Consider the following 27,890-nt stretch of genomic DNA (forward strand, 5'->3'; position numbering starts at 1 on the left):
ATGAAGTGTGTAGTGGCACTCATCGGTTTCCACCTGTAGGACCTCATTGCCGATATCTAATACCTGAAGTACAGGGCAAACACTGTCACACTGCGTTCAGTTAAGTTGTTATAAAAAAAGACTACAGCTGTCCCTTGTCTTCAATTGTGAAGAGAAATATTTATTCTAGAATTCGCTGGCAATGCAATCTAGTTATTTAACTTTTCTCGTCTCCCTTTCTCATTTTCAAATCAAACTTCCAAATAATAATTAAAAAATAGATTAATCATCCTACTCTAATAACACAGAATTGAAATGACAAATTTTCATGGTGTATCAGATGAGTCAGAACACTGAGTCAGTCAGTGGTCAGCTGTCTCATTTCTAATTAATATTTTATTTCTTATTATTCATCTCTGGGTGTTCAGAACATGCCACCAGGCCTAGTGAGCATTGCCTATGTGAGTTCATGTGGCATACCTGCCTGGCCTTTCTGCTCGAGTGTTTTAAATAATCAAGATAATAAAAAGATAATAAACTATCTTTGTCTAAACATGAAGCCACACATAGACAGGAGAACCGGCTGATCTCGCTTTGCCTCTTCCACGAGTGAGGTGCTGCTTGCAGGAGAGCTCACAAAGCAGCACACCAGGGAGCAAGTGCAGCACACAGGCAGGCACCATCAAGCACCACTTGATGGTGACATTAACAGCAAAAGGAGAAAAAAGGGGAAATGGATAAACTCTTTTTCTACTAACCATCCTCAGGTACAACAAAACGCACAAGAAAATGCTGCAGATCTATTCAGGACAGCAATCAGTTATTACACACGTCCTTCAGCCCTGCTGAATCTGGGGAGGCAAATTTAAGCTTCTAGTTAGGCGTGTGTTTTGTGCCAGGGCAGCTGACAGCTCTGCTGCCTTTTCCTATCACCCCTCTTTTTTTGGAAGATGGCTGGGCGCAGCCCTTTGTATGGCATGAGAACACAGAAGCAAAAGGAGCTGTACTATCAATTTTGTCATCTCATCTGAGAACAACATGTATGCATTGCTCAGACACTGGCTTTGAGGACACAAATAAGCTGAGCTGAGGCTCTTCCCTATCTCTGTACCAGTGTGCTGGGATTTCCCCATGGGACAAACATGTTGGCAGCACCCAGCGGGCTCTCAGTAGTCCCGTGAGGGACAGGGCAACGCCACTTCCACTTTGATGTGCACTTAAACTCGAGGGAGTCAGGGCTGAAAGAAGGCTAAGTATTGTCCAAAATCCCTCTATGTGGACACAGGTAAGAAACAGCAAATGTCTAGTTTCCTTCAACTGGAATTCTTAAGTGATAAATACATTAGTCTGAATGAAGCAAATGCTATCATCCTAACCTCTCGGAAATTTTAATCTGGAGCAAATGGCACTGTATAACCTTTTCCTTAAAGCTTTCTTGGTGCCTGAAGAGTGGAGTAATTTGACATTAATCTTCACTTAAAAAAGTAAAGAGAGTAGCTGGAGGCTGGGAAGTTTGCACTGAGGGTAAGCACAGATTGAGAAATTCGAAACTTTAAAGCCGAAACTTTAATGCAGACGGCATTCTGTGCAAATAAATATGAAGTGGTGAACAGGGGAATCTTCCCTCCAGTCCGCAGTCATTTCATGTCTGAAGTGAGGGACAGTTATCTCATTACCAGTATGTTGCAACAAGACTTGGAGTTATGATGCTTAAGTTCCATAAAATATCATCTTAGTCAAAAAGTCAAATTGAACCTTAAGAGTTGTGAGAGAAAGAACAGAGGAGGTTACTCTGTCCTTTTAAATTCACTTTTTGACTTTTTTTTTACTTCTGAGCCCCAATCTCAGAAAAGGATATTAGAAAAGAAGGGCATCGAGGATGATGAAATGTATCACTTCCACATAAGCAGTAAGACTGCAGGTTGGGATTCTTCAGTCTGGAAAACAGAGATGCCTTAAGAAGAGCACAACAGGTCTACAAAATGGTCAGTGCCAAGAAGCTGCGCAACTACTTCAGTACAGGACCTTGGGGACGACAAACAAAGCTAAGCTAGCAGGAGGAAGGTTCAACATAGAAGGAAGGTGGCATTTTTTCATTCACAGTATAGTAGATGTATAGAACACCTCACTGAGCAATTCTGTGAAGAGAAAGAGTTCACATGAGTTCAAGGGGAAAACAGACAAGCACTTGGAGGGGCTACTAGAGTAGGCTCTTACATATACAAATCTTAAAAGGCTCAGTAAATTCCCTGAATGGTTGGAGGTCAAAGGAAAACTAGGGAAAGCATTATCTGTGTTTACCCTTTCCTTCTCTTCCCCAAACAAACTTGCAGTCACCCATGAGAAGCAGCACACAAGGCTGAACAGACCTTTAATCTGAACTGCTGCCCTTCTTGCTCTTTACAAAGTTTTGTAGTCTTAATAGAAATACTCTTCTGAGAAGCACATTTCTCTCTTGTTAAAATAGCCATAACACTTTGTTATCTTTTTAGATGCACTAATTAAAGTGTAAAGGACTGGAGAAAGTCAGCAGTACAAATAGAGTTATTTCTGTACACAAAACCTCCAACTTGATTATCAAGCAGCTGACAGCTCCACAACCCATTTCAAGAGCTGGTTGAAAGACAATGTTTCAAACCTGTTATTTCAGTGTTGGGGAAAACTGCTCAGAGAACCTGATCTTTGTAATAGAATATTTATTCTCAGCAATAGCCTGCTGATTACAGAAAAAGAATGGTTGACCTGCTAAGGGAAGAAAGTGCTTAGCACAGAAGTTAAGGGGAAAAAAAGATCAGGTTTCTGGTAACTTGATATGGACATACTGCAAAAACTGCAATCAGCAGAACCACAGAAAATGTTAAAGGCAGGTTCATCTGATGCACAAGTCATGAAATCAACTGAGATGAAAGCTCAGTAATAACACATAAGACTAAAAAGCTTTAGAAAAGCAAACAACTCTGCCTAAGGCCAAAGCTCCTTGGGAATCTACTTGCAATCCAACAGGAATGACAGTATGAGGTTAAGGAAGCAAAAGATCAAATGTGAGAAACACCACTAGATATTCTGTACATTTAAGGTAAAACAGCAACAGAAAAATGGGGTAAAAAGTTAAATCTGGGTGAGATAAATACTTAGTCCAGGAAAATTAGGCCAATAACTAGCACCAACATACACATCAAATGTTAAAACAAAGTGAGCTGTCAAGACAAAATGTCCGAAATCAAATGTAGCTTTCAGTAAATTTATGTGCTGGTTTTGTCAGGGATAGAGTTGATTTTCACCATAGAAGCTAGTATGGGGCTATGCTTTGGATTTGCACTGAAAACACAGCATGTGCTCCTTCCCATTTCTGCTTGAAAGCAAAAGGAATGCTAATGTAGGAGTGGAAGAGTTCACTCTCCGTGTCAATGAAACCGATTGTTTTCCACTCTGACGTTCCATTTCAATGTATGAAAACCATGTGTGGGATGAGGCATCATATAACAGCCATTTATTTTCACAGATGGTGGACAAAAGGGTTTTCACTTTTGATATAGAAAGAAATAAGAACCTAGGTCACAACCGCTGACAAGACAACAAGCCAAGAAAGCATCATGGGAAACATTTTAATCTTACATTAAAATTTAGTTTACACACTTTAAGGCCAAACAATGAGATCTTTCCTGGCAAAACATGTGTGTCTAATTTAAAAAAAACAAAACAAAACAATCTATTTACATTCATGTGTTCCATGGTTACACTTAGTGATGTGAGTGTACTTTCTATTTTAAAAAACCCCAAAACCCCTTACCTCTGGACAACTTGATTCCAGCTCAGAAGAGACGTTTTTAAATTCCCCTGGTTTTTTGCAAATGTAGAAAGACTTGTCTTCACATTTTTTAACCTTCCAATGTCCCTCCTAAATATAAAAATAAATATGTTCTGTACGTATTCATATTCTCATGCATATCTATACACACATTGGGTTAAACTCCATCCTCTTACTTTAACTTCTCAGTAAAAGCAAGAAACTTTTCTCACTCCATTTATTTGTACCAACACTGTCAGCAGGACTTGTCAAATCAATCATGCAAAAAGCTTTGTCTCTTTGAACGACTCTTTGGGTTATAATGCATTTTAATTAACACTGTGGTCATGCCAGAGCATTCCTCAGTTTTCAGAAAAGTCAGGAACTTTCTTCTCATCTACTGTACTTCTTTGAAAGGTTGATCTTTATATTTGATATATTCATGATATTACAATGTTTGTATGACTTCGTAAGATTTTCAGACATTTACATGTACTGGACATATACCAAAAATTACGCCTAAAGAATTTTATTTTGAACCTCATTTTCCTTTGTATTTTACACTTTCATTTGTTTGTTTACAGTTGCAAACTGGGTAAAATATAGTTTTGTGTATCTAAACCAAATAATTTTACAAAAGTCCTATTTTCTGCTTTTCCAGGTCACTTTTTTCCACTTTTCCAGGTCACTGAAACTGTCTCGGCTCGGCTTTCCCATGAGTTAAAGATTGCAACCTGGACCCTCTACTGCAGACACAACAGAAACCTTTTTTGACAGAGTTTTCGCACTTACACAAAACATACTTTAAAAAAAAATCAATAGTGCTACTTACAAAAGTCATGTATTTCTCAGTTCAAGTACTGTTAATTGTAAAAGTAAAGTAAAATTATGACCATTTTATGAAAACATTGACAGTGCTATGAATACGATAAGAGAGGATATAATGTTATTTGAACATTACTTCCTGTTTTACAGCAACAGTATTTGGCGTCAATCTCGTTGCTGCCAACTTCTGTAATTTTATGCAGATCTAGACTACTATCTGCTTCTGGAAGATGCCACATAAAATTCAGAAGTACCGATAGCAACACAAAATAGACGCATCTGACAGTTTTCCAAAACATGACTTTGAAGCTTTCAAAATCAGAACTAGTTGTTATTATAATATTAATATACATTAATATAAACTACTTATGATTTTAAATTACTTCATCTTTCTCAAAACACCTACTCATATTTGTTCTCTTCCATTTGGCAAGCTTTCTATGTGTAACATTTTTAATTGAACAATGCTACATTGCATTTATCACAATATGAATATATTAGGAATCAAATCCCAAAGTCATACTAAATAAAGTACATACTATGAGAAAACAAATTATTATGAGCTAAAAATGTCTGTCTAATTCCTTCAAAAAGGAAAGGAAACTTACAGATCCTTGTGCTGAAACACAGAGTTGTCCTGTTCCTTGAAAGATGTGCGGTTCTTGGCTATGCCAGTTTGAGAATTTTACTGGAGTGCCATCTGACCACTTAAAAACAATGGGTGTGTTATTGCTGTATAACCCAATCCACGTTTCATTTACATTTTCTGGAAAAGAATAAGTGAGTTTTGATATTAATGGTGAAGAAATGATGTCTGTTGCTCCTGTAACATCAATGTCACCACAAAAAAATTATTCATGGGATTTTCATAAGAATTATCTTCCCTCAGGAAAAAATACATCTGCATATACTTTAGGAAACCTTACTGATCAGAACATGTTCTACTGACCCTGAACACTAAATTATTTCAAAAATAAATCAACATACGCAGTAACACACTTTGAAATCCTGAAAATTACAAATCGAGAGCATATGAACTTTTTTTGAAGTGCATAGGGCAGAAACCCTGACATGGAAGGGAAATATTTCTTTTTACAATCTTCCATGACATACTCAAGTTTTAGGTTTCTCTGACTGATGTTTTTAAGTTCCAGTAACAGTACAGCTGAAGCCACGGTGGCTGGCAAACAAGAAAGACAAGGCTCACGGTCTGATGTAATGTCTTAATTTCACCAGCTACTACAGCCAGAAAAAGTAGACAGGCTTTTAGAAATGCAAGCCTTTCTCCTGAGAAGCCTGGAGTAGGTCTGAAATAGATGCAGCAGATTTTGAAGTTGAATGCAAACTGAAAACAACTACATCTATTCATTACAGTATCTCTGGAAATAACAGTATTTGGTACCTATGGGGAGGTGTTAATAGAAGTGAGGAAGCTGATACAGTGGTCCGTCTCCTAAGAGACAGACAGGACAGCAAAGAGGGTGGGTGGCAGGAGGGATGATAATAGGAGACAATGTCCAGTAAATCCAGTGTAACACACCACCCTGAAAGCACAGCTGATGGGACATAGCTGATAAAACATGTCATTGTGCCCCATTTCTGGGAAGCCTAAGATGATGGACAAATTGTGCAGCTCTGCCAGCATGCTGATGTCATCTGAAGGCATAAAACACTTACTTTTCTTTGTTGTTGGCATTACTACACCAAAGAACTTTAATTCCTTAAGTTTCTTGTGTAATTATGCCACGTCTTACAAGTTCTTGTGAACTTGCAGAACTCCTTTGATACACCCTGCTGCCATCAAAGGAAACTGTCAACATACTAGCAGCAGCAGCTTTGCAGTGCAGACAAGGCCAGCTTGAAAGCTAAAGGTACTCTGAATTGTTGTTTCTTATAAGCACAAGTCTTGCATAAAGATGATCACTGAGTATTTTGCAACAGTTTGCCAGGAACCAGCTAAGAACTGGAAAGGACAAAAGCTAGCGTATGTCTTGTGGCCTCACTGTGTTTACTTTGTTGATTTACTTCTTTATTGTAAGTCTAGTTGTTGGAGAAGTTGATGCTATACATTTTTAAGACTCCTAGAATAGCATGCACCATGCTTTCTGGTTTTGTAAACACCATTTGGGTGTGCCATATAATATAGTGCTTAAGTGGCTAACAATGTTAAAGGGTTGCACAAAAGAGCATCACAAAACACTTCAAGAAACACTGTACATTTTGACTCCCAAAACTCACCACTTTCAAGCAAGTTAAGGAGCAGCTCTGCATCTGCCATGGAGGATACACTAACGAGCCCGCTACTGTCACTTTGGCATGAGATCAAAGCATCGTTCCAGCTCTTTTCCTCTTTATGAAGCCTGTAGCAGTTGCGATTGTGTGGGTACCAGCCAGCATCACAACGAGTGGTATAATACTTCCACGTATCTTTTAATTAAGCACATAAAGTTTGTGTATATTAGATGGAATTGTCAAGTCCATGCTCTGTTCATAACACATTCAGAGCCCTTTTTTTTAATCTTCAAATGCTGAAAACAGATAGTCTAAAATGCTTTACGGGGGCCAACGTCACAAACACACACCTATGGAACATCACTTATCAAGCAAACTGAAATCTCTCTCACTATTGGATTCAACCATTTGGGCTGCACTAGTGCAAACACACTAACAGATCTGTTAGTTCTAAAATATGCTGTATCTCTTATTATCTCTGAACCCGATTCAAAGCCAGCTACAGCTTTTTCAGATGTATTATGAAGAAAAAGTTGGGGTAAGTCCTTTCTCATTACCTGAAACAAGTGCGGAAACTTTGTTTCAAGTTCTTAGGAAGAAGCTGAACCAATGCAAATTAATGTTCTAATAAACCCAGTTCTGTGTTTGACTTTCCCACAGAACAGGAGTCTGAGGCACTCTCTGTACTATATATCCCATATTTATGATATAAGCTTTTACAAAATATGTGTACAATGCCTCTTATTGTATATCAAAAGTACAGCATGCCATAAAAATAACTGCAGATTATGAGATGCACTTGTACAACTTTCTTCTCTGTGGGCCAGTGGTTAATTTCACTCAAAGCTGAAAACCTATTCTTAAACTCAAAAGTGTGTCTCTGTTGTAATACAGAGAGAATGAACATTCCGTAAGCCTCTGATCACGTAAGGAACCAATTAAATGCTATATATGTTAAAATTACTTGTTAGCTTTAAGACTCTCAACATGTTTTCCAAGACTGCATTTAAACAGAAGAAAGTTTCACTACATAGGTTAAAATAAACTGTATTTAAGTGAAACTAGCAAACCCGTGTATTTAGTCGAGTTAAGACCATGTTCTGACTTTATGTTCAGATGGCTTCGCCTTGTTCTCCTTCCACACTCAAAATTAGGATGCAGTAACAGTGAGACTTACCCAACGTTTCATGCTCTGTCTTACTTAAATATTTTTTGCATACAAAAGGCAATCCAGATTCACATGAATAATTTTGCCAGCCATACTTCAATTTTGAATTAATCACTGCACAACGATTTGCTCTAGAATGCTTATCAGAGACATCTGAAAACACATTTTGGAGAAGTACAAAATTACAAAAAAATCAGTCCTTGCCTGTAAAATGTTGTAATATTCTCTGCATCTTACTGAATGAATGTATAAACCCTGCACACTCAAACTTCTAGTAATATTACACCAATAGTATGGACAGCTGAACATTGATCATGCTTTGTACATGTCTAACAATCTTTCCCTGGCTGCTGCTGTCAGATTAAAGGCTGAAATAAGCTCTATGCCTATGTCACATCTGTTGGTGGACAGATTTCAAAATGCAGCAAACTAAGTCACAAAGCTCATATTAATGTGTTAATGTTAATTACAGCATTTCAATGTAATCAGAATGAAACTCCTTCCCTCCATGAAACCATCTAGAGTATAGCTTTCAAACACGCAATTCGAATCTTAAAAACAACTTTAAATGACAAAAGGGCTGGAGGATTAACACTTTGAACAGATCTATCTCGAATGATGCTACATCCCTAGAGGTGCTTTTAGTTCATGAATATGAATAAATATTTCTACCCCAAAAAAGTCCACTCATTCACTTGATTCACTTTTTAAATGTAGCAGTAGGAACAGTAGTCTTCTATGAAGCTGTGGTTACAGAGAGCGTATAGTTACACTGCTATAATATATCCAAGAAGAACATCAAGTACTTGCTCTCCAGTTCACAAACATTAGCGGTGCTCCATCTGACCACTGCCAGCCAGCATCTTCCTCCAGGTGACTCAGGCCTATCCACAGCATCGTGTCTGTGGCATTTAACTGCCCTGAAACCGAAAAAAGATAATAGTTCATGCTTTCCCCATTTTTTCGAATACCAACAGGTACAGATCAGCTGTCTTGACTTGTTATAATAGGAATAAACGAATCTTCAAATCAGCCTCCAGAAAGTTCAGGCTGTTTTTTCTGTCTTTAGAAAAAGTCTATTACTTTGTTAATCAACACAGAGATGAAAAGGAATACATTAGGAAGTCTGCATCCTTCAAAAGCTACTCATTCTGTAAAGCCTTCCTGCAGAAGTTGTTGCTGACCTTAGAAGCTAAACCTAGAACAAGCAGCTATATAAACATTACCCTGTTTCAGTCTTCTGTAAACCAAACAACTCGCAGTCCCTTTACAGCCTGCAGCATATCAAAAAGCTAATGAAACAATTTTTAAAACTTCCTGTTAGCTTATATCCTGCTATTGAAAACGAGCAATAATGGGAAGCAACGGTCAAGAAACCTGAGGCAGCCTTTCTCATCACAGCTCTTCCACCCTTTCCTCTGCTTGGTCCTCTCCAGGCACACTAAAATACCCATGAAAGTCATGCTCTCAGAAGGCTCTCCCAAATTTCTCCGAGATGCTTGCTGCAAGGGGGAAAGCAAAAGGCTTGGCAAAGAAGGAATACCATCCACTTATGAAAATAGAGTTGGCATTTTCCCCACACAGGTCGTTTACTTTAAGCCTGCAGAAATGTTCTTGTCATTCATGTTCAGCTTGTAAAGAAAACTGAACAGGAGTAAGGCACACCAGAGTATACTGCACAGAAGGTAAATATTTGTATTCCAAAGAAAACAAACACACTCCATAACCACAGCTGCAAGAATGAACGGGAGACTCTCTGTGGAAGGGAGAACCAAGACAACTACATCGTCATGTAACACATACCACCATTTCTGCACAAAGGTTATTAATGTCATAACTTATCTTCACCCTTGCTTTTTCAAATAGCTCTACTGAGGTGTGTTACATGATAAAGCCTCACAAGCAGCAATGGGAGAGACGTCACACAGTATTAAGATCCAAAGTTTACCTCTTTTTCACATGTAAAGAGGAACTGTAACTACAGGTTTCCTACAAGTTCCTCAGCGAAATGTCTACTCACTGCTTAAATTACTTATGTAGTTCTGCTCTTCAGGGTCAGTGACACTCAGCAGGTCTCCTCCTTGCAGCTGACAGGCAGCCCGTGCTTCACGCCAGGTCAGCATAGACATAAAGTTGAACTGGTAGCAAAGGTGTGTGTCGGCGTTCTGCTTCCAAAAACCATTGCAGCCACTCTCTGCTCAAAAACAAACTTGTCATCAACAGCCCAAGACTACAAACCAAACAGAAATATAATTCTGAAATAAACAATTCAATTAATGAATGATAGTAGGATTCTAAAGGAAGCATGATTACGGACTCCTTTCATGTTCCTTTGTAAAGAACATATGGAAATAAGGCACCAAGAGAATAAAATGTTGTTCCGTACTTCATATGGTTGATAAAACACTCAGGAGCTGATCTGCAGCTGGTAGTGGTTTTCAGAGCTCTCATGAAGCCAACAGACCTATGTTTTGATTTACACCAGTTGATCATTTGTTCCTAAAGCCAAATGTTGAAATATTCAAAATATGAACACATCACCCAACTTGTGGAGGAGCTGTCACTGAATCTCCTTCTGTATTGTACTCAAGAGAACAAACTTACTGTAATTACAAAGTCTAAGCAAGGCTGAACATACCATCTATTAAAATGGTTGCCCAGAAATCCCCACTACTAAGATTTATCTACAATTGGTTTTAAGATGCTTTGGAACAGAGATATGGAATGTAGCTTGAGTAGAGAGGGCTTTTCCAACCGGTTCTGCTGACAGGAAATATTACTTTGCTTATTTATGAAAGAAGCTGAAATATTAATCAAGATTATACATCCCAAATCTTTCTGATTTCAAGTATTTTTAAAGCTATTGCATCTGTTTGCTGCCGAAGACATGGCCAAGCAGTGCATGGAAGAAAAGGAATGAGAAAGATGTAAGGTAATCAAACACAGAACGTGACTTCGCAAGAGCAACCTTTATTTTACATGCTTCAGAGAAGCTACCCATATATCACTGGGACAGAAGAGAGAGAGCTGCAGGGTAAGGTCAGTGGGCTGTGTGGAATAACATTCCTTTGCTTACCCCCTGTAGTTTTGCTTTTGGGATGAGGACTTCGGCCTCCAAAGGCCAAACATGATAAATTATGGCAAAATTTGCTGAAGTATTCTTTTGCATTTTTTAAAGAGACATTCCCCTCTAATAGAAGGAAATAATCTAAAACAGAGTGTGCTCTAAAATTACCAGTAAAGAACAAAGATACTCTTGGGGGGCGGGGGAGAGAGAAGACAGGCGACATCTTACCAGCATTTGGGCAAAATCCCCACTTTTCATCTTGTTCATAGTGAGCTGTTGTGGCACACCACTCAAATTCCTTTCCATCTCTGGTACACTCATAATACCACTTGTTGTTATATTTAAATGGAAAAACACAAGGGAAACCAAAAGAATTTCCCAGCAAGGTGTATGTTTCTGGAAGAAACAAAATGCAGCAATTAAAAGAATGCACACCACAGAAATTTCTTTGCCCCTATATTTCACTATTCTTGGTTTTAGCAGCAATGATAAATGTCTAAAGTAATTTTCCATTTTTAAGTTATAATTGATAACACGGCATTACAAGTATGAGCAGCAAACAGTGAAGCGTGAACAGAATTTGGAAAGAATAGTTTACCAACTTTGCCACCATGAAACAAAGCACATTCTCATAACTTAATACAATTGAAAAAAATAATGAAAACCTGAACAATTAAACAAAATCACAGAATCATATAATCGTTATGGTTGGAAAAGACCTTTCAGATCATAAAGACCAACCACTCACCTCACACTGCCAATCCTGTCACTAAACTAAACCATGTCCTAAACTAAACTACACTCAGTACCTCATCTACATGTCTTTTGAATATCTCCAGGGATGGTGACTCCGCCACCTCCCTGGGTAGCCCATTCCAATGCTTCATAACCCTCTCGGTGAAAAAGTTCTTCCAAATGTCCAATCTAAACCTCTACTGGTACAACTTGAACCCATTTCCTCGTGTCCTATCATTCATTACTGGAGAGAAGAGATTGACCATCACCTCACTACAACTTCCCTTCAGGTAGCTGTAGAGAGTGATGATGTCTCCTCTCAGCCTCATCTTCTCTAGGCTAAAATCTGCACTTATATTTCAGAGCAACTACATAAAACAATAGCAGAATTGGTACATGCTCCTCAGTTTATGACATAGGAGTAATTTAGCATTATTTACCCTGCTCCTCCCATTCTTTATAAAGTGGATTTCTAATGTTTTTTCCATTCTGTCATTCTATGAGAAAGGAAATATGAAAGACAAAGGAATATTAAATAAGCTTTCAAAAATAAGTTTTTATACCATGGGGAATAATCAGCTAGTTAAAGAACTGTTGTGACATACATCTGCTGTCACAATCAATTAATACTTTATAAAATAGTTTTTTCTATTGTACTTTGAATACCAAAATACTGAAAGAATCCAGTGCAACTAAAAGCTGTAAAAGCATTACCTCAGTGAGCGTGTCCTTAACCACAGAGCTTCTACAAAAGGTCAAAGAACCACAATCACACTTAAAACTAAACTGTTTGTCAAAGATCCCATGTTGATAGCCTAAAGATCAAAGTCCTTTAACTACAGAATCAGTACATATTGCCAGGTTCCTAGAGGTTTCCAGAGTTAACGTCTGGCTGCACACATATAAAAAAGTAGTTTACACACCATAAATCCCCTTTAAAGCCTTCTGATATAAAGAGATAATACAAAAAACAATGGTAAAAAAAATATCAGGATTGCTTCTTTGTCTGCCCACTACCATGCTACTAGCTAAGGACGTGCCGGGGATTGTCTCAGTCCTGGCAGGAACCCAAATTTGACAGCTATAGGCTTCTTACCACAGCTATATACACTTTTTTTCTTTGAAGGCAGAGATGCCACCCCCAGTCTGCTGGACTAAAAGGCTGGGTTGCATATGCATGTGCATAAGCTAGGGTAGAAGGAGGAAAACAGAAATGGGATGTGACAGATTTTGACAATGCAATGCAGATGTTGACAATGCAATTACTTTGTTCCTGAAACTAGGCTACAAGTTCCTGTCTAAGGCTGATCCTCTTCTCCCAGATGTTGCAGTACTAGGGCTAAACCAGGTGTACTTTAATCTCGCGATGTGTACGTAGCAAACGTGTAAGACTTTGTGTGGATTTAGATATTTTCTCTCTGGTCTTAAATCTAAGCTACACTTCTTTTTAAAGAAAAGGTTGGATGCTACAGTGTTTTCCTGGTTATCTATCACAGGTCCCAAAGGAAGGACCCTGGTGAGAGCAGAGGCCAAGTCCAGCCACACCCATAGAGGAAACCACTGAGACCAGATCTGCAACCCAACCATGCTGTTAAAATGCGGAGAGTCAACAGTTCCAGTCTGAGACACACTGTGTAAACACTAGGTCTTTCTTCTACAGAAATGCCAAGGAAGAGGTGAAGGTACAGACTGCCTGCTGCTGTTTGCAGTCAACAGGTTCATCTTACTCTTTATACCTGGAAAACAGTTCAGGTCTGAAGACCTAGACCTTGACATACATTCCTATGCCTTCACTAGCTGTACAGCAGGATTAATCAAAAGCCTTATCTCTGCTTCAAAATTGGGCCTGTTCAGAGTCCAGTTGCTGAACATTGCAAACACTTGGTTCACACATGCTGTGACTGCTGATTTTGAGCGACAGGAATTCCGAATCCCTCATTATCTCTCTTTGGGTTTACTTGATAATAAAAGCTGTTCTGGTCCATATAACATATAAAAAACCCCCATCAATTGTGTGACATGCTCACCTGAACCACTTTGTATAAAAACTCAGTCTTTGAACCCCAAAACACAAAAGAGGCTGGAAAGGATCGTAAGCACCTGATCTTGTTTCAAAAGAACATTAGAAAACTTCTCCCATCTATATTTGTATGACAAAAATTCTCTTTTTACCTTGAAACGGGTGTTCACAAAGGTCTTCGCCATAGGACATGTACTGGTTCCACCCATCAGTAGAAATTTTTTTGGCCACGATACGTTTGCCATTTTCAACAGCTAATTTGTACCCTGATACACCAATTAATGTTTTTCCATCGCAGTTCCACCACAATGAGTACTGAGTTGAATCACATTCAAGCATACTTAACAGCTGCTCTGGCCTACCAATGTGCAGTCCTAGACAGGTACTCGTGCCTATGTTGAAAAGACGGCGATTGGACACCCATTTCCACAACATGTCTTCTGAGAGGAGGCTGCAGTCTTCCAGAACAAGGCCACCTGTGTTCACTTTAATGCATAAGTTGGACTCTTCACTTTGGATAATAAATATCCCTTTATCTGTAGTAGGGAAGGGGAAAAAAAGGGAAAAGTTCCAGTCTGTAGAATACTGCAATCAATCAAATAGTATAAAAACACAAATGTTCTAGATGGAGCTATTTAGGAAGAAAACTGAAAATATCCATCAGAATAACTGAATAAATTGCACTTCAAAAAATAAGAGTACTGGTCGAAATTTACTGCCAGGTGAGATTCTACCACGTGGACTGCTTGCAAGATCGGAAAAACAAGGCTATGTACTGTTTCTCAAGTTGGAGTGCCAAAAATCACCAGGGTTCAAAGTAAAAAGAATGTGGTGGTCACCAAGAAATACCCAGTGATAGAGTACAGCTTTAACTGTTACAAGAATTCATCCTGTGCACATTGTAAAATAATTTGTGGGAGGTGGGATTCAAGAGTGCAATTAAAGTAAAAGCTAAAAAGTTTAAGGCTGACACTGCCATATTCCCTGCCATACTCATTCGTTACTCTCTGCAGCAGATGCAGAAGAAAATATTTTGCATTCTAAATAACATACAGAAAGGGTAGGATTAGGTAGCCAAGGTTAAAGTATGCCTTTTCTCTTCAATGTGTAACTGTTGAACCATACATGACTACCCTGGACCACAGCAGATGTTGCAGGTTTGGCCTGACATCCCCGCTTTCTTGCAATCATGTATAGCTTCATGGGACTATGTGATATCACATTGTGAGCATGTGGAAAAAAAGACAGCTGTTTAATGTCTTGGGACCAAATGTTTAACAGCACACTGACTGAAAAAAAAGGACTGCAGCTGAGGAAATGAAAAATCAGCAAAATATAAACCTGTAACAGCTCAGCTATTTAATTCACTCTGAAATCCAGTGGTAATTAATGCACGGAGTTCTGCTCAGGTTACAGGCAAGAGATGTATTTTATGCATCTAGAAATTATGTACTGAAAACATAAGCAGCGCTTCCATTTTGCCCTGAAATTTTACAGTGATGATTTTTGCCACGTGTTCTTTCTACTTGCCGTAATTCACTACACCTACCATCCTGAAGCAGTAACTGTAATAAAAAAGCCCTCTCAAACTAACATAGCCCACATCAAAAGTAAGAGATGCAGAGCTCTACCCAGATGCCCTGTTTGGGTTTAGTACATACATCTTAGGTGTAGCTCTAAAAAAGAAAGGCGTTTGTCAAGCAGCAGTGAGACAGTGCTGTGCAGACCAGAGATCAGCTCACCAATATAACATACACACAACAAGCAGAACAGAGAGAATATAGATTACAGAGAGGTTTTTGGTTGTAGATTCTACACAGAGCACATCAACCAGTCTGACCTACAGAAAGGACAAAGTCACAGTGCAAACTTTACCACTGGTAAAAAACTATCTTCTGCATGGCTAGAGGCATTGGTAGCTTGGGATGGTGTCAGAGCAGGGACAAGCCTTTCTGACTGGTAGCAGGTGAGAATCAGCCTGTTATACTTAAAATCTCCCAAGCAACAAGCAGCTGTTCTATGTTAAGTCCCTAACCTTAATCTCTACAGCTCTCAGGTGTCAGAGCCTAGTTAAAAAAAAAGCCATCAGACAATGCTTTGTGCCAATGCTTTTGAGTTTGCTGTGAAGTTGTGCATATCGTGCACATTCCATCCTTCCGGTCTAACCCAGTCCTCCATGGGCAACACGGGCATCTCTATCTACATGGCCAGAAAGAGTCTTTGTTTCTATCGTTAGACTATGTTTCCCACAGCAGTCTTATCTTGGTTGACCAAGAAAACACAGTTAATTTGCTAGATAAGTGGAAGCTGTGATGTTGTTAGCATCAGTAAACACCAATTAATTTGCCATGATACTGGGATTCACGTTTAAATAAACTTCTTAGGCCAACTCCCTCTCTACTTCTGTGGTGACAGCCCTCAGCAGCTCCCATGCAGTAGCCTCCTGGAGGTGGAGGGGAGCAACATCACAACCCAAAGATAAAGGATTCTCAACCTTTGAATGTCTTTATCTGTAAGACTCTTAAGACTTGCAACAACTGCTGAGAAAAGATAAGAGTTTTACCCAGCCTGCACAAATAACCCTGATGGATGATCTCTGTGAATAACAGCGTGTTGCCCTTTTACATTCTGCAGCAACTTATACCAAGAATCACCAGACTAATTTGTGAGACCCCAGTTCCTTTGTGGATGTGGTTTCTGCTTCCCCAACTACAAGATGCAATTGTCAAGAGAGCTGTGCTAGCCTGAGGGCTGCTGGGTAACAGACTGCTCAAGGCAGAAGCAAGACTTGAGCGATGGCAAGCTCAGTGACAGTTCCACAGGCCCTAGCTCAGCCCTTTCCTGAAGTGGGGCAATGAGATAGCTGAAGAAACATCAAGCGTTAGAAAGGCTTCCTGGGCTCCCTTCTTTTCTGCTTGTGAAGCTACGCCATCCGTTTTGCAGGAACTTCCATAGAAGGGTTTTGTTACAAAGCTTCTGGGGTTAGGGAGGATTATGCACCCAAAATGAGGCTCTATAAACTTGCAAGCCACAGAAGTCCAAAGAGAGATAGCTTATGCTTTATGAACTGAGAGGCTGGAAGGAGGCCTTTGGAAACAGCCCCTCTTCTCACACATCCAGGCCCCTCTGTATAAGCACAAAGCAACAATAGCCTAACTCACAGAAGTGAAACCTCAAGCTAATGTGAAGCCACAGATGCCAAGGTGACAGTTCACCAGCAGCTCCAAGTTCCTGTTTACTTAGGTTCAACACAGCTAATAGTGAATAAACGGCTGTAAGAAAACTTAGGAGAGACAGCTATCTTCATTTCCTTCCTCCTCACCTGCCACTTCCTTCCGCCCCAAAAAGCAGTGAGAACTGCTTATATGGTAATGGAGAAAATAATGGGAATTTATTGGAAATGAGAGAAAAGAAGTCACCTATATTCTGTCCAAGTGCAATGAAAGCAATGGACGGCGGAATAACAAGTGGGGAGGGCAAAAAGAGCGCAGGGCTGAGGCAGTGGGACGGTTAGCAGGGGTTCGTTGCCTGCCCTCGGCACCTCTCGCCTCCAAAACCCCTCACCCCTGTGCGGGGCGAGATCTGAACCCTCCCCAAACCCTCTCGGCCGGGGCCGGGCTGATCCCAGCAGGAGACTCGTCCCTGCCTTGACACGTCCCAGCCGCCCGCAGCGCTCGCAGCTGCTGGGGCTCAGCTAGGGCCGTGGGGCAGACCCCGCAGCCAGAGCTCCACGGGCTTCCCCCCCGCCACCAGTCCCGCATCCAAGGCCGGGGCTCAGGAGCGGGCGGAGTGGGGTGGGGGGGCAGCTGAAAGTCTCAGCGCCGAGCGAGGTGCCGCCGCTGGCCGACCACCGGCGCCACTCGACCCGCCGCAGGGCCCCCGGGCTGCGCGCCCCGCTTCCCCCCATCCCCGGGCCGCCCCCGGAGGCGTCACTCACTCCGCAGAGAGGGCACCTCGTCCCGACTGAGGGCGACGGCGGCCCGCACCAGGCCCAGCAGCAGTGGCAGCAGCAGGCAGCAGGCATGGGGCCGCAGCCGCACGCCCGGCATTGCAGCGGCACTGCGCCCACCCGCTCCCGCTCCGCGCGGGACCGGCCCCGCCGAGCCCTGCCCCGGGGAGGGCGGAGGAGCTATCCCACCCCGTCGGCGGCCCGCGGCGGGGGAAGGAGGGGAGGCCCTGCCCGGGGGGAGGCCCGTGGGCTCCCTTCCTGCGGCGGCGGGAGGGGCGCAGGGCAGGGCGCGGCCGCCCGCTGGAGCCGCCGGCTCGCGGGCCCGGGGCTGGAGGCGCCGCGGGAGGCCGCCTGGCCGGGGTCGGAAGCGCCTCTCGTGCAAGCCCCGGCCGCCTGCTCACATCACGGGGTGGATTCAAGCGGACAGAAAGCTCCGTATTCATCCTATTTTCCGTCTGAAAACACTTCCTTTTCTCATGCATACACTCCGGGTACTTTCATCCTAAAAAGAACCAGAAAATAGACACCGGAGGTGAAAGACCATTGATAGCACAGTCCGTGTTTGCTGCTCTTGTCCGTGAGCATCCCCACTTTCACAGACCTCACTCAGAGACTTGAGTTTTTAACTAGGTCAGCAAGTCAACTCGAAATCATTTTACATTTAGGCATGAGGAAAAAGAATTGCCTTCTTCCATGTTGTTCATCTCTGCCTTCAGTCGAATATCTGCATGAGTTGCCCCTCTTGGGTTGAGTTTTCATCTTAGGGAAGCTGTTAACAGCAGAGGAAAGTTGAAAGCAGAACCTCTGCGTTAAACATAGTTTTACCAGAATCAGCAGGATAGTTCATTTTAAATCTGCATGAGGATGTTTCTGCATTGGTCTTTATGTATAACAGACAAGTATACAAATGTACAGAAATGTATACATAAATGTGTAAAAATACACGTACAGTGTTGGATCATAAGTTAAATGAACCTCTGTTCCCCTATTCCACCTCAATCATGATACAGGGACAAAACCAGAAACTTCTGGACTTGGCAGGAGCCTCTCACTGCTGATTCAGAGGAAAAAAAGAATTGAGAAGTGAAGCCAAACTAGAAAGAAGCTATAGCTAACTGAAAGAGTTTCTCCCGGTTTAACAGATAATAGTGTCTGGCAGAGGACAGCAGGAAACATTGCTGAGCAAGCTGTTCTAGAAGAGACCTGACTTTGCAAGACAGAAGTGTTGTAACTCTCAAGGAAGTGTAATGTACCTCTCAGCAAAGCTGCATCTTTCAGAGGACTTCAGGTTCTGCAAGAGGAGTTTGTTAATGAACCTTTTACAAGAATCTGACCACTCAGAACTGTCTACATAAGAGTATTTGTCCACTGCATTGAATACTGAGGCTCTGAAAAGGTTTCTCTTGCTTCAGAACCTGCTTCTGGGTCACACTCAGAGCTCAAGCTGTGTTTGTGATACTACATTTAAAATTAAAGGTGCCAGTGAGCAAAAATGAGGCTGCTCTGGGCTGTGGGAAGGAACTCAGGGGTTCCTTCATTTCAGTGCTCAGTATGATCAAAGCAAGCGTGTTCTGATTACGGTTTCCTAATAAAGAACATATCAACAATGGTTTTATAATTATTTTACTTAATGCAAATTAGCAGCTTATTAATTCTGAGTACTTTTCCTTGTTTCTTCTTTTTCTTTGATATTCAGATCTTCCTCTTCGACTAGTTTTTTACTGTCTTAAATCTATTCTGTTCTTACTCAGCTGATAAATCCTTTCTACTGCATCTGCAGTAATACTGGCCTAGATATTTATAGCTAAACTATGCCTAAATTGCGATAATAAGACAATTTTTCCTGTGGTGTGGCTTGTAAAACCAACATGGTTGGCAACATTCTCTGAAGTAAACTTGATGACATGTTTATCTTGCACAGTAAATTGGGTAACTTTCCAAATCTATTAATTTATTTCTTTGTTTGGAGCAGCTCCTTTATTTCAGTTTCTGACTGGAACCCAGGTTTTGTAAATATTTTTCTCATCATTTCTTTTCTATCTGTTTGTTTTTGTATATACTTGGACCCGTATATATATATCTGCATTTGTCTGAGCTGATCTGCCTTTGCTATTTAGGTACTCTACGGATGTTCAATACCTTCTGTCTTTGCTTACACATAAGCTCAGCCTTCAGTGTGAGACCTGTATGCAGATCTGAAATAGTGTGCATTCATGGCCTTCATCCACAAATACAAGCCCACATCAAATTCACACTAATTCCATTTTCTCACAAATCATTGCTTTTCCAAGGCATACACACAGATCCAGCGTGTCGTGCTCAGCATCTTCTCATGCAGTAATTTCTGTTCATAATCTGAAGTCTGAGGACAAGTCTCTTCTTTTTTTTTTTCCCTACCAGGCAGAATGGGAATGCCAAATGAAGAAAACGCAGAACCAACAATGGTTGCATTAGCTGTGACCAGCAAGCAACAATTCCATCTTTTTCTGAGGCACCATTGTAGATCCTGTTTAGTTCTGAAAAATGCATCTCAGGCCAGCTCCCAAGTTTTTATTCATCTTCCCTTTCACTTAAAAGCTTTCCTGTTTACCTCAAAGGCAGAACTACTCTCATTTATCACCTCTGCCACTCCAGGCACTGCAGGCGCTGCCTCCATATTCTCTAGCTCCTCTGACATGTCCCAGCCATTCCCAGCGACACCCCTTTTCCTTTTGGCAGCTTTACCTGTGTCTTTTTGTTACACCACTCCAGCCTCCAAGGCAACTGCTGCTATCAGGCTCGGCAGTTTCAGTCCCCATTCGATAAGACAACCCTATGGGACAGCTTACACTGTCCAGTTTCAGACTGACTGAGATCCCTAGTTGTAAGCTGCCAGTTTAATGTTCACTGGTCAGAATGTGGGTTTTTCCTAAGTGTGACTCAGTTTTATTTGTTAGCTATTTGAACTTTAGGCTAGAAACTTCTGTTTCCAAAGTGAAAAATTCCCTTACAAGGGTATGTCCTAACTTCAGCTGGAATAAAGTTAATATTCTTCCTACTGGTATAGTGCTGTGGTTTGGATTTAGGATGAGAATAATGTTGATAACTCACTGATGTTTTAGCTATTGCTGAGCAGCACTTATGCAAAGTCAAGAACATTTCAAGTTCTCACCTGCCTTGCCAGAGGAAGCTGGTGGTACACAAGAAGCTGTGACAAAACACAACTGAGACAGCTGACCTCAACTAGCCAAAGGGATATTCCATACCATGAAGCATCATACCCAGTATATATAAACTGAGGTAAGTTTGCTGGGGGACTCCACAGCTCAGAATTATCTGGGCATCAGTCACTGGATGGTGAGTAATTATATTGTGCATCAATTGATTTGTGTATATTATGATTTATTAACATTATTGTTATTATTTTAGCTTCATTTTGTTGTCCCATTAAATTGCCTTTGATTCTCCCCTGATTCTCTCCCCCATCCACCGGGGCAGGAGGAGTGAGCAATCAACTGTATGGTGCTTAATTGCCAGCTGGGTTTAAACCACCACAGAGTGACACCAAGAGCATTATTACTACAGCCATATGCTTCTAAAACTCTGCTAGATAGCTGCTATTCCTGCAAGGGCATGAAATGGAGAGAGGAACTATCTGTGTGGCTGTTACTGTGCCACACGAGCCACCCTCTAGTGAATCTTCACCATTCGAAGCTCTCTGTCCTAGTGAGCTAGGACACTAGCTAGTGAGCATTTGCTCACTTGTCACAAACCTAGAATAGTTAATTATAATATAGATGCTTTAATATTGCGTAGCAATGTTACTATAAATCCTCCTTATGCTAATACACACACACAAATATCACGTGTTTCGTATAACTTTAAATACCTACAGCTAGAGCAAAAATACACATACAGTTATAAATTATACATGCTCCAGTTCCAACTGCCTCTCAGAAGTGGGACTAGAAGGACATGGGTAAAATAGAGGGAGAAAAGAGTTCTTTGCAGCGTCCCAAAAGTGCTGTCAGCATCTCTGCAGCGAACACTGAGAAAAGAAGGGAAGTAGCTGTGGCTCTCTCCTGCCCTTTGAACATTCCGTCTTGCACTCTTTGAGAGAAGGGATGCTACCATGTTGTGCAGGGAACAGTCTTGGATTTTCCCTTAGTTGCCTTTTACTGAACTTCTGAGAAATGCCAGTTCTAGGTCAGGACTTTAAATAAGTAGAGCAAAATTAAATCACATGGACACCACGGAAAAGAGAATTACATGCAAAGAGCAGTTAGTCAATAGAACTCTATTTTGTCTGCAGTCTTCATGCAGCTTTTAAGTACTCTGCTCCTAGCTGCCCACGCCTGAATTTGTTGCCCTAGACAGCCTATGCCTAGAGATATTTTTCCACAGTCTTTCTATCCTTGTTAACCAGTGAAGGTTTACAGAGCTCAGAGTCATAACATACAGCCAATCCACTGGCTAAAGCATTTCAAGTATTTGTCACAGAACTGAGCTCAGCATTTAACCTAAGTTTTCTATTCTGGCAAGTAAGCTAATTTTTTGCTTAAGTTTTAAGCATTTATGTTCTTGTAATGACTTTATGCTTTGTATATGCTTTATATATGCTCTAAAGTAACTGAGACATGTAAGTACTTTGCTAACCTAGAGTCTGCATGCTTAAAATATACACGGTTGCCATCGAGGGAGCCTGTACTAACAATAGAAGGCTCCCTTGATGAAATGAAATCAATAATGAAATCAATAATTATAATGAATTATAATTTCATTATAATGAAATCAATAGTAGAATAAGGCAATTATTTCAAAGAGTCTCTACAAAAGAGTATTTGGTGTATTCCCAAGAAAAGTTCTTAATTTTAGACTGTAGACTTGTTTACTAAACAAACCTATGATTTGTTGTACTCAGAAATGACACACGCTGTGAACAACAAATGTTATAGAATCATAGAATCATAGAATGGTAGAGTTGGAAGGGACCTTTAGAGATCATCTAGTCCAACCCCCCTGCAGAAGCACCTAGATCAGGTCGCATAGGAACATCTCCAGGCGGGTCTTGAAGACCTCCAAGGGAGGAGCCTCCACAACCCCTCTGGGCAGCCTGTGCCAGGGCTCCCTCACCTGAACAGTGAAATAATTTTGTCTTATATTTAAGAGGAACTTTTTGTGTTCCAGCTTCATCCCATTACCCCTTGTCCTGCCCTCATTTTCTTCTTAGGAGACATTTTAGAATAAATATAAATCCCAGAAAACTTTCGCAACTTTTGTTTCATGGTTTAAATGCACCTAAGGATGGATAGTTTTCTTTGTGTTTTTCTTGATCATAATGCAAACAGGTTTGTTGGTGAAACTGTTCTGATTTGTTTGTCTGGATGTATCTTCTACCCTGTGCTAATCAATTCTTTAAGTGCAATCCCTCTTCATTTTATCAGAATTAAGCTTCATAAATCAAGAGTAATAGGGAATAAACAGGTTCCACCATAAAAAGCAGGAGTGGACATTGATTCTGACAGTCAACCATTGAGTACACTTTTTATCCAGGTAAACTGATGCTTTCAGGCACAAGTCCTGCAGTCAGTGCATTGCCTCCACATCTGCATACCAACACCGGCCCACTAGCCAGCAGCGGCAGTTTGGCAGCAGACCTGCAAGGCAGTCCGACAGCAGTCCAAGCCTGCAGTTTCTGATCTCCAGTGACCACCACCAAAACACCTCTTGCTGGGTCCCATTACTTCTCTGTGCATCCATCCTGCTGATTTAATGGTGTCTGAGAGTGTGGGCCATGAGCTGGGCTTGGCTTTAGTGAAAATTAGAGTGAGCAGAAGTGAGGGCTAGGCATAATCTTAAGCTTTGTAATTTACTAAAGACTAAGAACAACAATTTAGGAAGGACAGACAAGCTCGAACAATGTACCATCAATCCAGTCTCAAAAAAACCCCACTTGACTGGGTGTAACGCTCAGAACCAGGATACATGCTTGCAGAAATACAAGGGCATAATGTGTATCTGGTGCTGACATGACTTCACAGGTTGGGAAAGGGTGTGCCTTTGCACCTCGTACACTCCTCCTCAAAAGAGATGATCTTTTTTTCCATCTGTGTATACTCATTTAGACTCATAAATCTAATGGATACATTTACAGTGCTTATTAGAGAACATGCACGCTGAGAAACCCTGAACAATTTTACTTTTCCTCTTTAACCAGTTTCTTCTCAAGTGGAATAATTTTTTCATTAGATACCTTACTTTGTATTCAGTAAAAATGCATAGACATTTATTTTTTTGTTGTCTTCAATATTTTGTTTTATGGTGAAACAGATATACAGTCACTCTCATTTTTGAGGATTTAAGAACCAGGATTTAAGAAAGTCTGGAAGCCAGACTCTGTGAAGCTCCCATTGGCTTCACACCATGGTAGAGTCTCTCTTCATTCTTACATATTTTATATTATATCCACTCACATACAGATGGGTAGGCAGCAGGCAATCACTTGTTAAAATTTCTGCTCTCTTCCCTGAATTTGGTGCCATTAAGAAAATAGAGAAAGCAAGAATATTTTCCCTTTGTATCCTTCCATGCCCAAATTAAAAATTTGTTAACAGGCATGAGAAATATAATTAGGTTGATAAAACCAATGATTTCCTGTCACTGCTTATTTCAGGTAGGCAGAGAATAAATTTGCTGGTGGATTGTTCCAGTGAAAGAGCTAGATGTGTTGGTGGGAACAGCATAATTTCTCTGCAGGGAAATTGTGTTTACTATCTTGAGGCTGATTATCATCAGATGCAAATGTCCAGTCAAGAAATGCTTTCATTGCTATAGAATAGATGCTCTGACTGTGAGTCACTGAAGGGCTCTAAAGAGTTTCTAACCAGTGGAATCAACTTGCCACCAATGCTATTAAACTGGTCAGGCCAGGTGTCTTAGCCTTTGGGATGGAGAAAAGCATGAAAGTTTCCAGCTATTCATCTTTCTCTTCCTTTATCTCCTCAGAATCTCAACATGGAAGAACTCAAAATTTAATCTAAATTAATTAAATCTCTGACTGTACAGCAAATCACATAAACTGAATTAAACATGTTCAGACACTCGTGTCCTTTCTTTGAAGTAAAGATAAATTAGATTAAGACCAGTTCAATTCAAAGTGAATGTTGTGTACACAGTTTTCATGTGGATTATCCAGCCCATTATAAGTTCCTAGATGTATTTTGTATTGAATTTTTTGAGTGTCACTAGTGGACAAACCCTAAGGGACAGTCTTTCCACAAGCTTTTTTGGGATGCTGATGAATCTGTCACAGTAAACACTGTGCTCAGCGAGAAGCCTGTCTCTCTAATAAACCTCTGTATCTGCCAGATTCAGAGAGCAGCAGAACAGGAATCCAAAACCTGTAATCTGTGAGTGGGAGATATTGAACTGTTTTCTTGCTGCTGCTGTACCAAGGCAGCTTGAAGACTGCTGTAAGTACTCTAAGATGAATATGAAAGGTGCAGACCACTTCATCTGTAGAAAGTAAAATTCTCTTGACCATGGTTCATTTGATTGCTGCCTTGTATGTTGGCTCACGATACAGTACCACAGAAGACTTATCCCTGCAGACACTGGGCAGGGAGGGAGGAAGTGTTTAAAAAATTTAAACATTCTTTGATTTTAAGGATTTTTTTGGAACCCTGAGCTTAAACCATTCTTTTTCTGGTTTGATATATTTTCAGGTTTACTTTCTCCATAACCGCTGAGACTATTAGGGACTTTTTGTTGTTGATTTTTTTTGTGTTTGGTTTGGTTTTCCTGTCTGGATTGGGGTGAAGGGTTGTTTTTTGTGGTCATTTTTTTTCCCTCTTTTTAAAATATATTCTTTTTCAAATATGTTCTTTTTCAAATTACCATAACTTAAAATAGAAGCAACTGAGACTTTATTAAATGATAATTATACTGTAACTGTAGATCTGATTTTTAAGTCAGTTGGGAGTTCTAGAGAAAGCAAGTTTTAACCTCTCACCTAAGAAGATCAACAAGAGATACAGTTTGCCTTTGAACTAGAGTTATTAATTTTGAAGCTGAAAGTTAGTAGTACACACTTTTCCAAACACAAGTAAGATCCAACTGTTGAACACTAAATGGAAATTTTCTGTTTCTTCCTACATGAAGACCTTGGCTTTATTTACACTCCTGTCTATTCTAAATGTGGAAATAGTAATGAAAAAAAATACTTTTGGCAAAAGTTACTCTGTGGGAAAAATCTCTTCTTAAAAAAAATACATCATGCCTTGAGAACTTCATCTATCTGAATACAGAAGTGTCTTGAAACTATACAAAATTGTCCAATTTGATTAAAAATTAATCTAAACTTTAGTGTAAATAGGATGAGAAAGTGAAAGGTTGCAATGAAAGTCAGGCTTTAGTTCTTTCTGCTTTTGCATGATGAGTGGTAGAAGGGAGAGACTGAGCCAGCTTCCAAAACCAAATTTCTTATCTATCAAGATCTTTTAAAAGCCAAAGCCTTTACGTTTATCTACACTACCTGTCATTATTGTGTTTTTGTTGTTGGCAATATTAGCTGATATTTATATCAGTGAAAATACTGAAGGAAATTTTCTAAGCACATTCCTAAAAACAAACAAAACAAGTAGGCTTTTGGTGGTACAATGAAATCTTAACTACATGTCATGTGTACACATTATGCAATTGTGTCAACTTCAGTTTTGCCAGTCTGTGAAATGCAAGAGAACTGATCTTACTGCACATCTGGAGAATACAATAGACTTTAAATACAGTCTTGTTGAGGGTGCAGAGGAATGTTCTTGTCCTCAGAGCAGGACATTATCAGATGCTGAATTACGTATCTTTTCATTAGAGGAAAAAGGATTAAAGAGATTAAAGAGAAAATATGGACTTTGCCATGTAGTTCCAAAAAGATATTCCTGCTGTTACACTTGCAGAACATATGGATCCTTAGCCTTAAGCAAGTTGTGCAATTTAGGGATCACTGTATAAAAGAATGCCATATGTAATGAATCAGAGATCCAGAAATAGGTCGCTTACAGCATTAATTCATTTCCTTGAAAAGCAAAAGGATCACAAATAGAATAAAATGCAGACATTAAATCTCATGTACTGTCTTAGAAAAGAGGGAGGGAAGTCATGAAGTAAGAGCAAAGGTATGCCAAAGAATGAGAAATTTGCTGAGATTCATCAAATCACGTGGAAACAATGATAATGACACTTGCCAAAATGGAAAAAAAAACCCCTCAAACTATAAAAGTATATTTAAAAATACATTCAAATTTAAAATCTTTATTCAAGGTTAGATAAGTTTGGTTTGTTTTTTTTTTTTTTTACAGAAGTAAGTTGAGTCATTTACCTGTTTCTTTCAAATAGACCTAGATAAAAATAGTTTCTTTCTTTTTTTTTTTATTTTTAGATTGTGTGATAAGATTTTGGGGGCAATAACTCCCTTATGCCCCCTGCAAAACATACTTAAACTTCTGTATAAAGGCAGACAAGGCACAGATAGTATTGCACTTGACATCCAAATCTTGTATCCCACACTTATTACCCACTATACTGCCAAACAAAGTTGAATGCAATCTGGGCATATACAACACAGGTTAACATGCAACTGTTACAAACGAAATGAAAACTTATCCATTTAATATACATTACTGAAATTACCATTCTACAGGGTGTAAAAGATACACAAATACCATGAAATTGCTAATGATTACTCTTTTGTTCAGTTTAACTCTTCAGTGAATAGAAGTATTACTATTAAAATGTTTTGGCCATTCTCAAGGTCCAGCCTCAGGTCAAAACAATATTCATAAAAAGAGCAGAAAGTCTTTTTCATCCCACTCACCACACAGAAACACACTCATAATTTGGTAAAGGAAAAAAAAAGAAGAAGATAAACTTTGGTACAAATCCTAAAAGATAAAAATAATACAGTTAATAAAAAAGATGAACACCACTCGTGTTTCTAAGGTGAATGCCAAGTAAGATCTTGAAAGTTTTTGAAATCTGGATGTTGAAGTCAAAATTTATGATCTAAATTAATACGTTAAAAGTATGGCACATGTAAATGAGCCTAATTCTTTGACACCTCTTAATAACAGAGACCTTTTTCACCTAGCCCTTCTA

General features: G+C 40.0%; 1 protein-coding gene across 4 annotated transcripts in view; it reads right to left on the reverse strand.

Moving 5' to 3' along the window:
• Positions 1-17,918, reverse strand: part of PLA2R1 (phospholipase A2 receptor 1) — a 51,901-nt gene extending 33,983 nt beyond the window's left edge. For all 4 annotated transcript variants that reach the window (XR_009819454.1, XR_009819453.1, XR_009819455.1 and 1 more), the window contains exons 1-9: positions 17,751-17,918; positions 13,966-14,349; positions 11,287-11,454; positions 10,012-10,185; positions 8,798-8,911; positions 8,001-8,144; positions 6,830-7,018; positions 5,200-5,357; positions 3,770-3,877 (exon numbers count right to left, since the gene is read on the reverse strand). Coding sequence is in view for 1 of the 4 variants with exons in the window: in XM_062004870.1 (XP_061860854.1) it covers positions 3,770-3,877; positions 5,200-5,357; positions 6,830-7,018; positions 8,001-8,144; positions 8,798-8,911; positions 10,012-10,185; positions 11,287-11,454; positions 13,966-14,349; positions 17,751-17,862 (1,551 nt within the window). In the remaining 3 variants the exon portion in view is untranslated. The remainder of the gene's footprint in view (positions 1-3,769; positions 3,878-5,199; positions 5,358-6,829; positions 7,019-8,000; positions 8,145-8,797; positions 8,912-10,011; positions 10,186-11,286; positions 11,455-13,965; positions 14,350-17,750) is intronic.
• Between the last annotated feature and the right edge of the window lie 9,972 nt (positions 17,919-27,890).

Source organism: Colius striatus, chromosome 11 (genome assembly GCF_028858725.1).
Source record: "Colius striatus isolate bColStr4 chromosome 11, bColStr4.1.hap1, whole genome shotgun sequence".
NCBI lineage: Eukaryota > Metazoa > Chordata > Aves > Coliiformes > Coliidae > Colius > Colius striatus.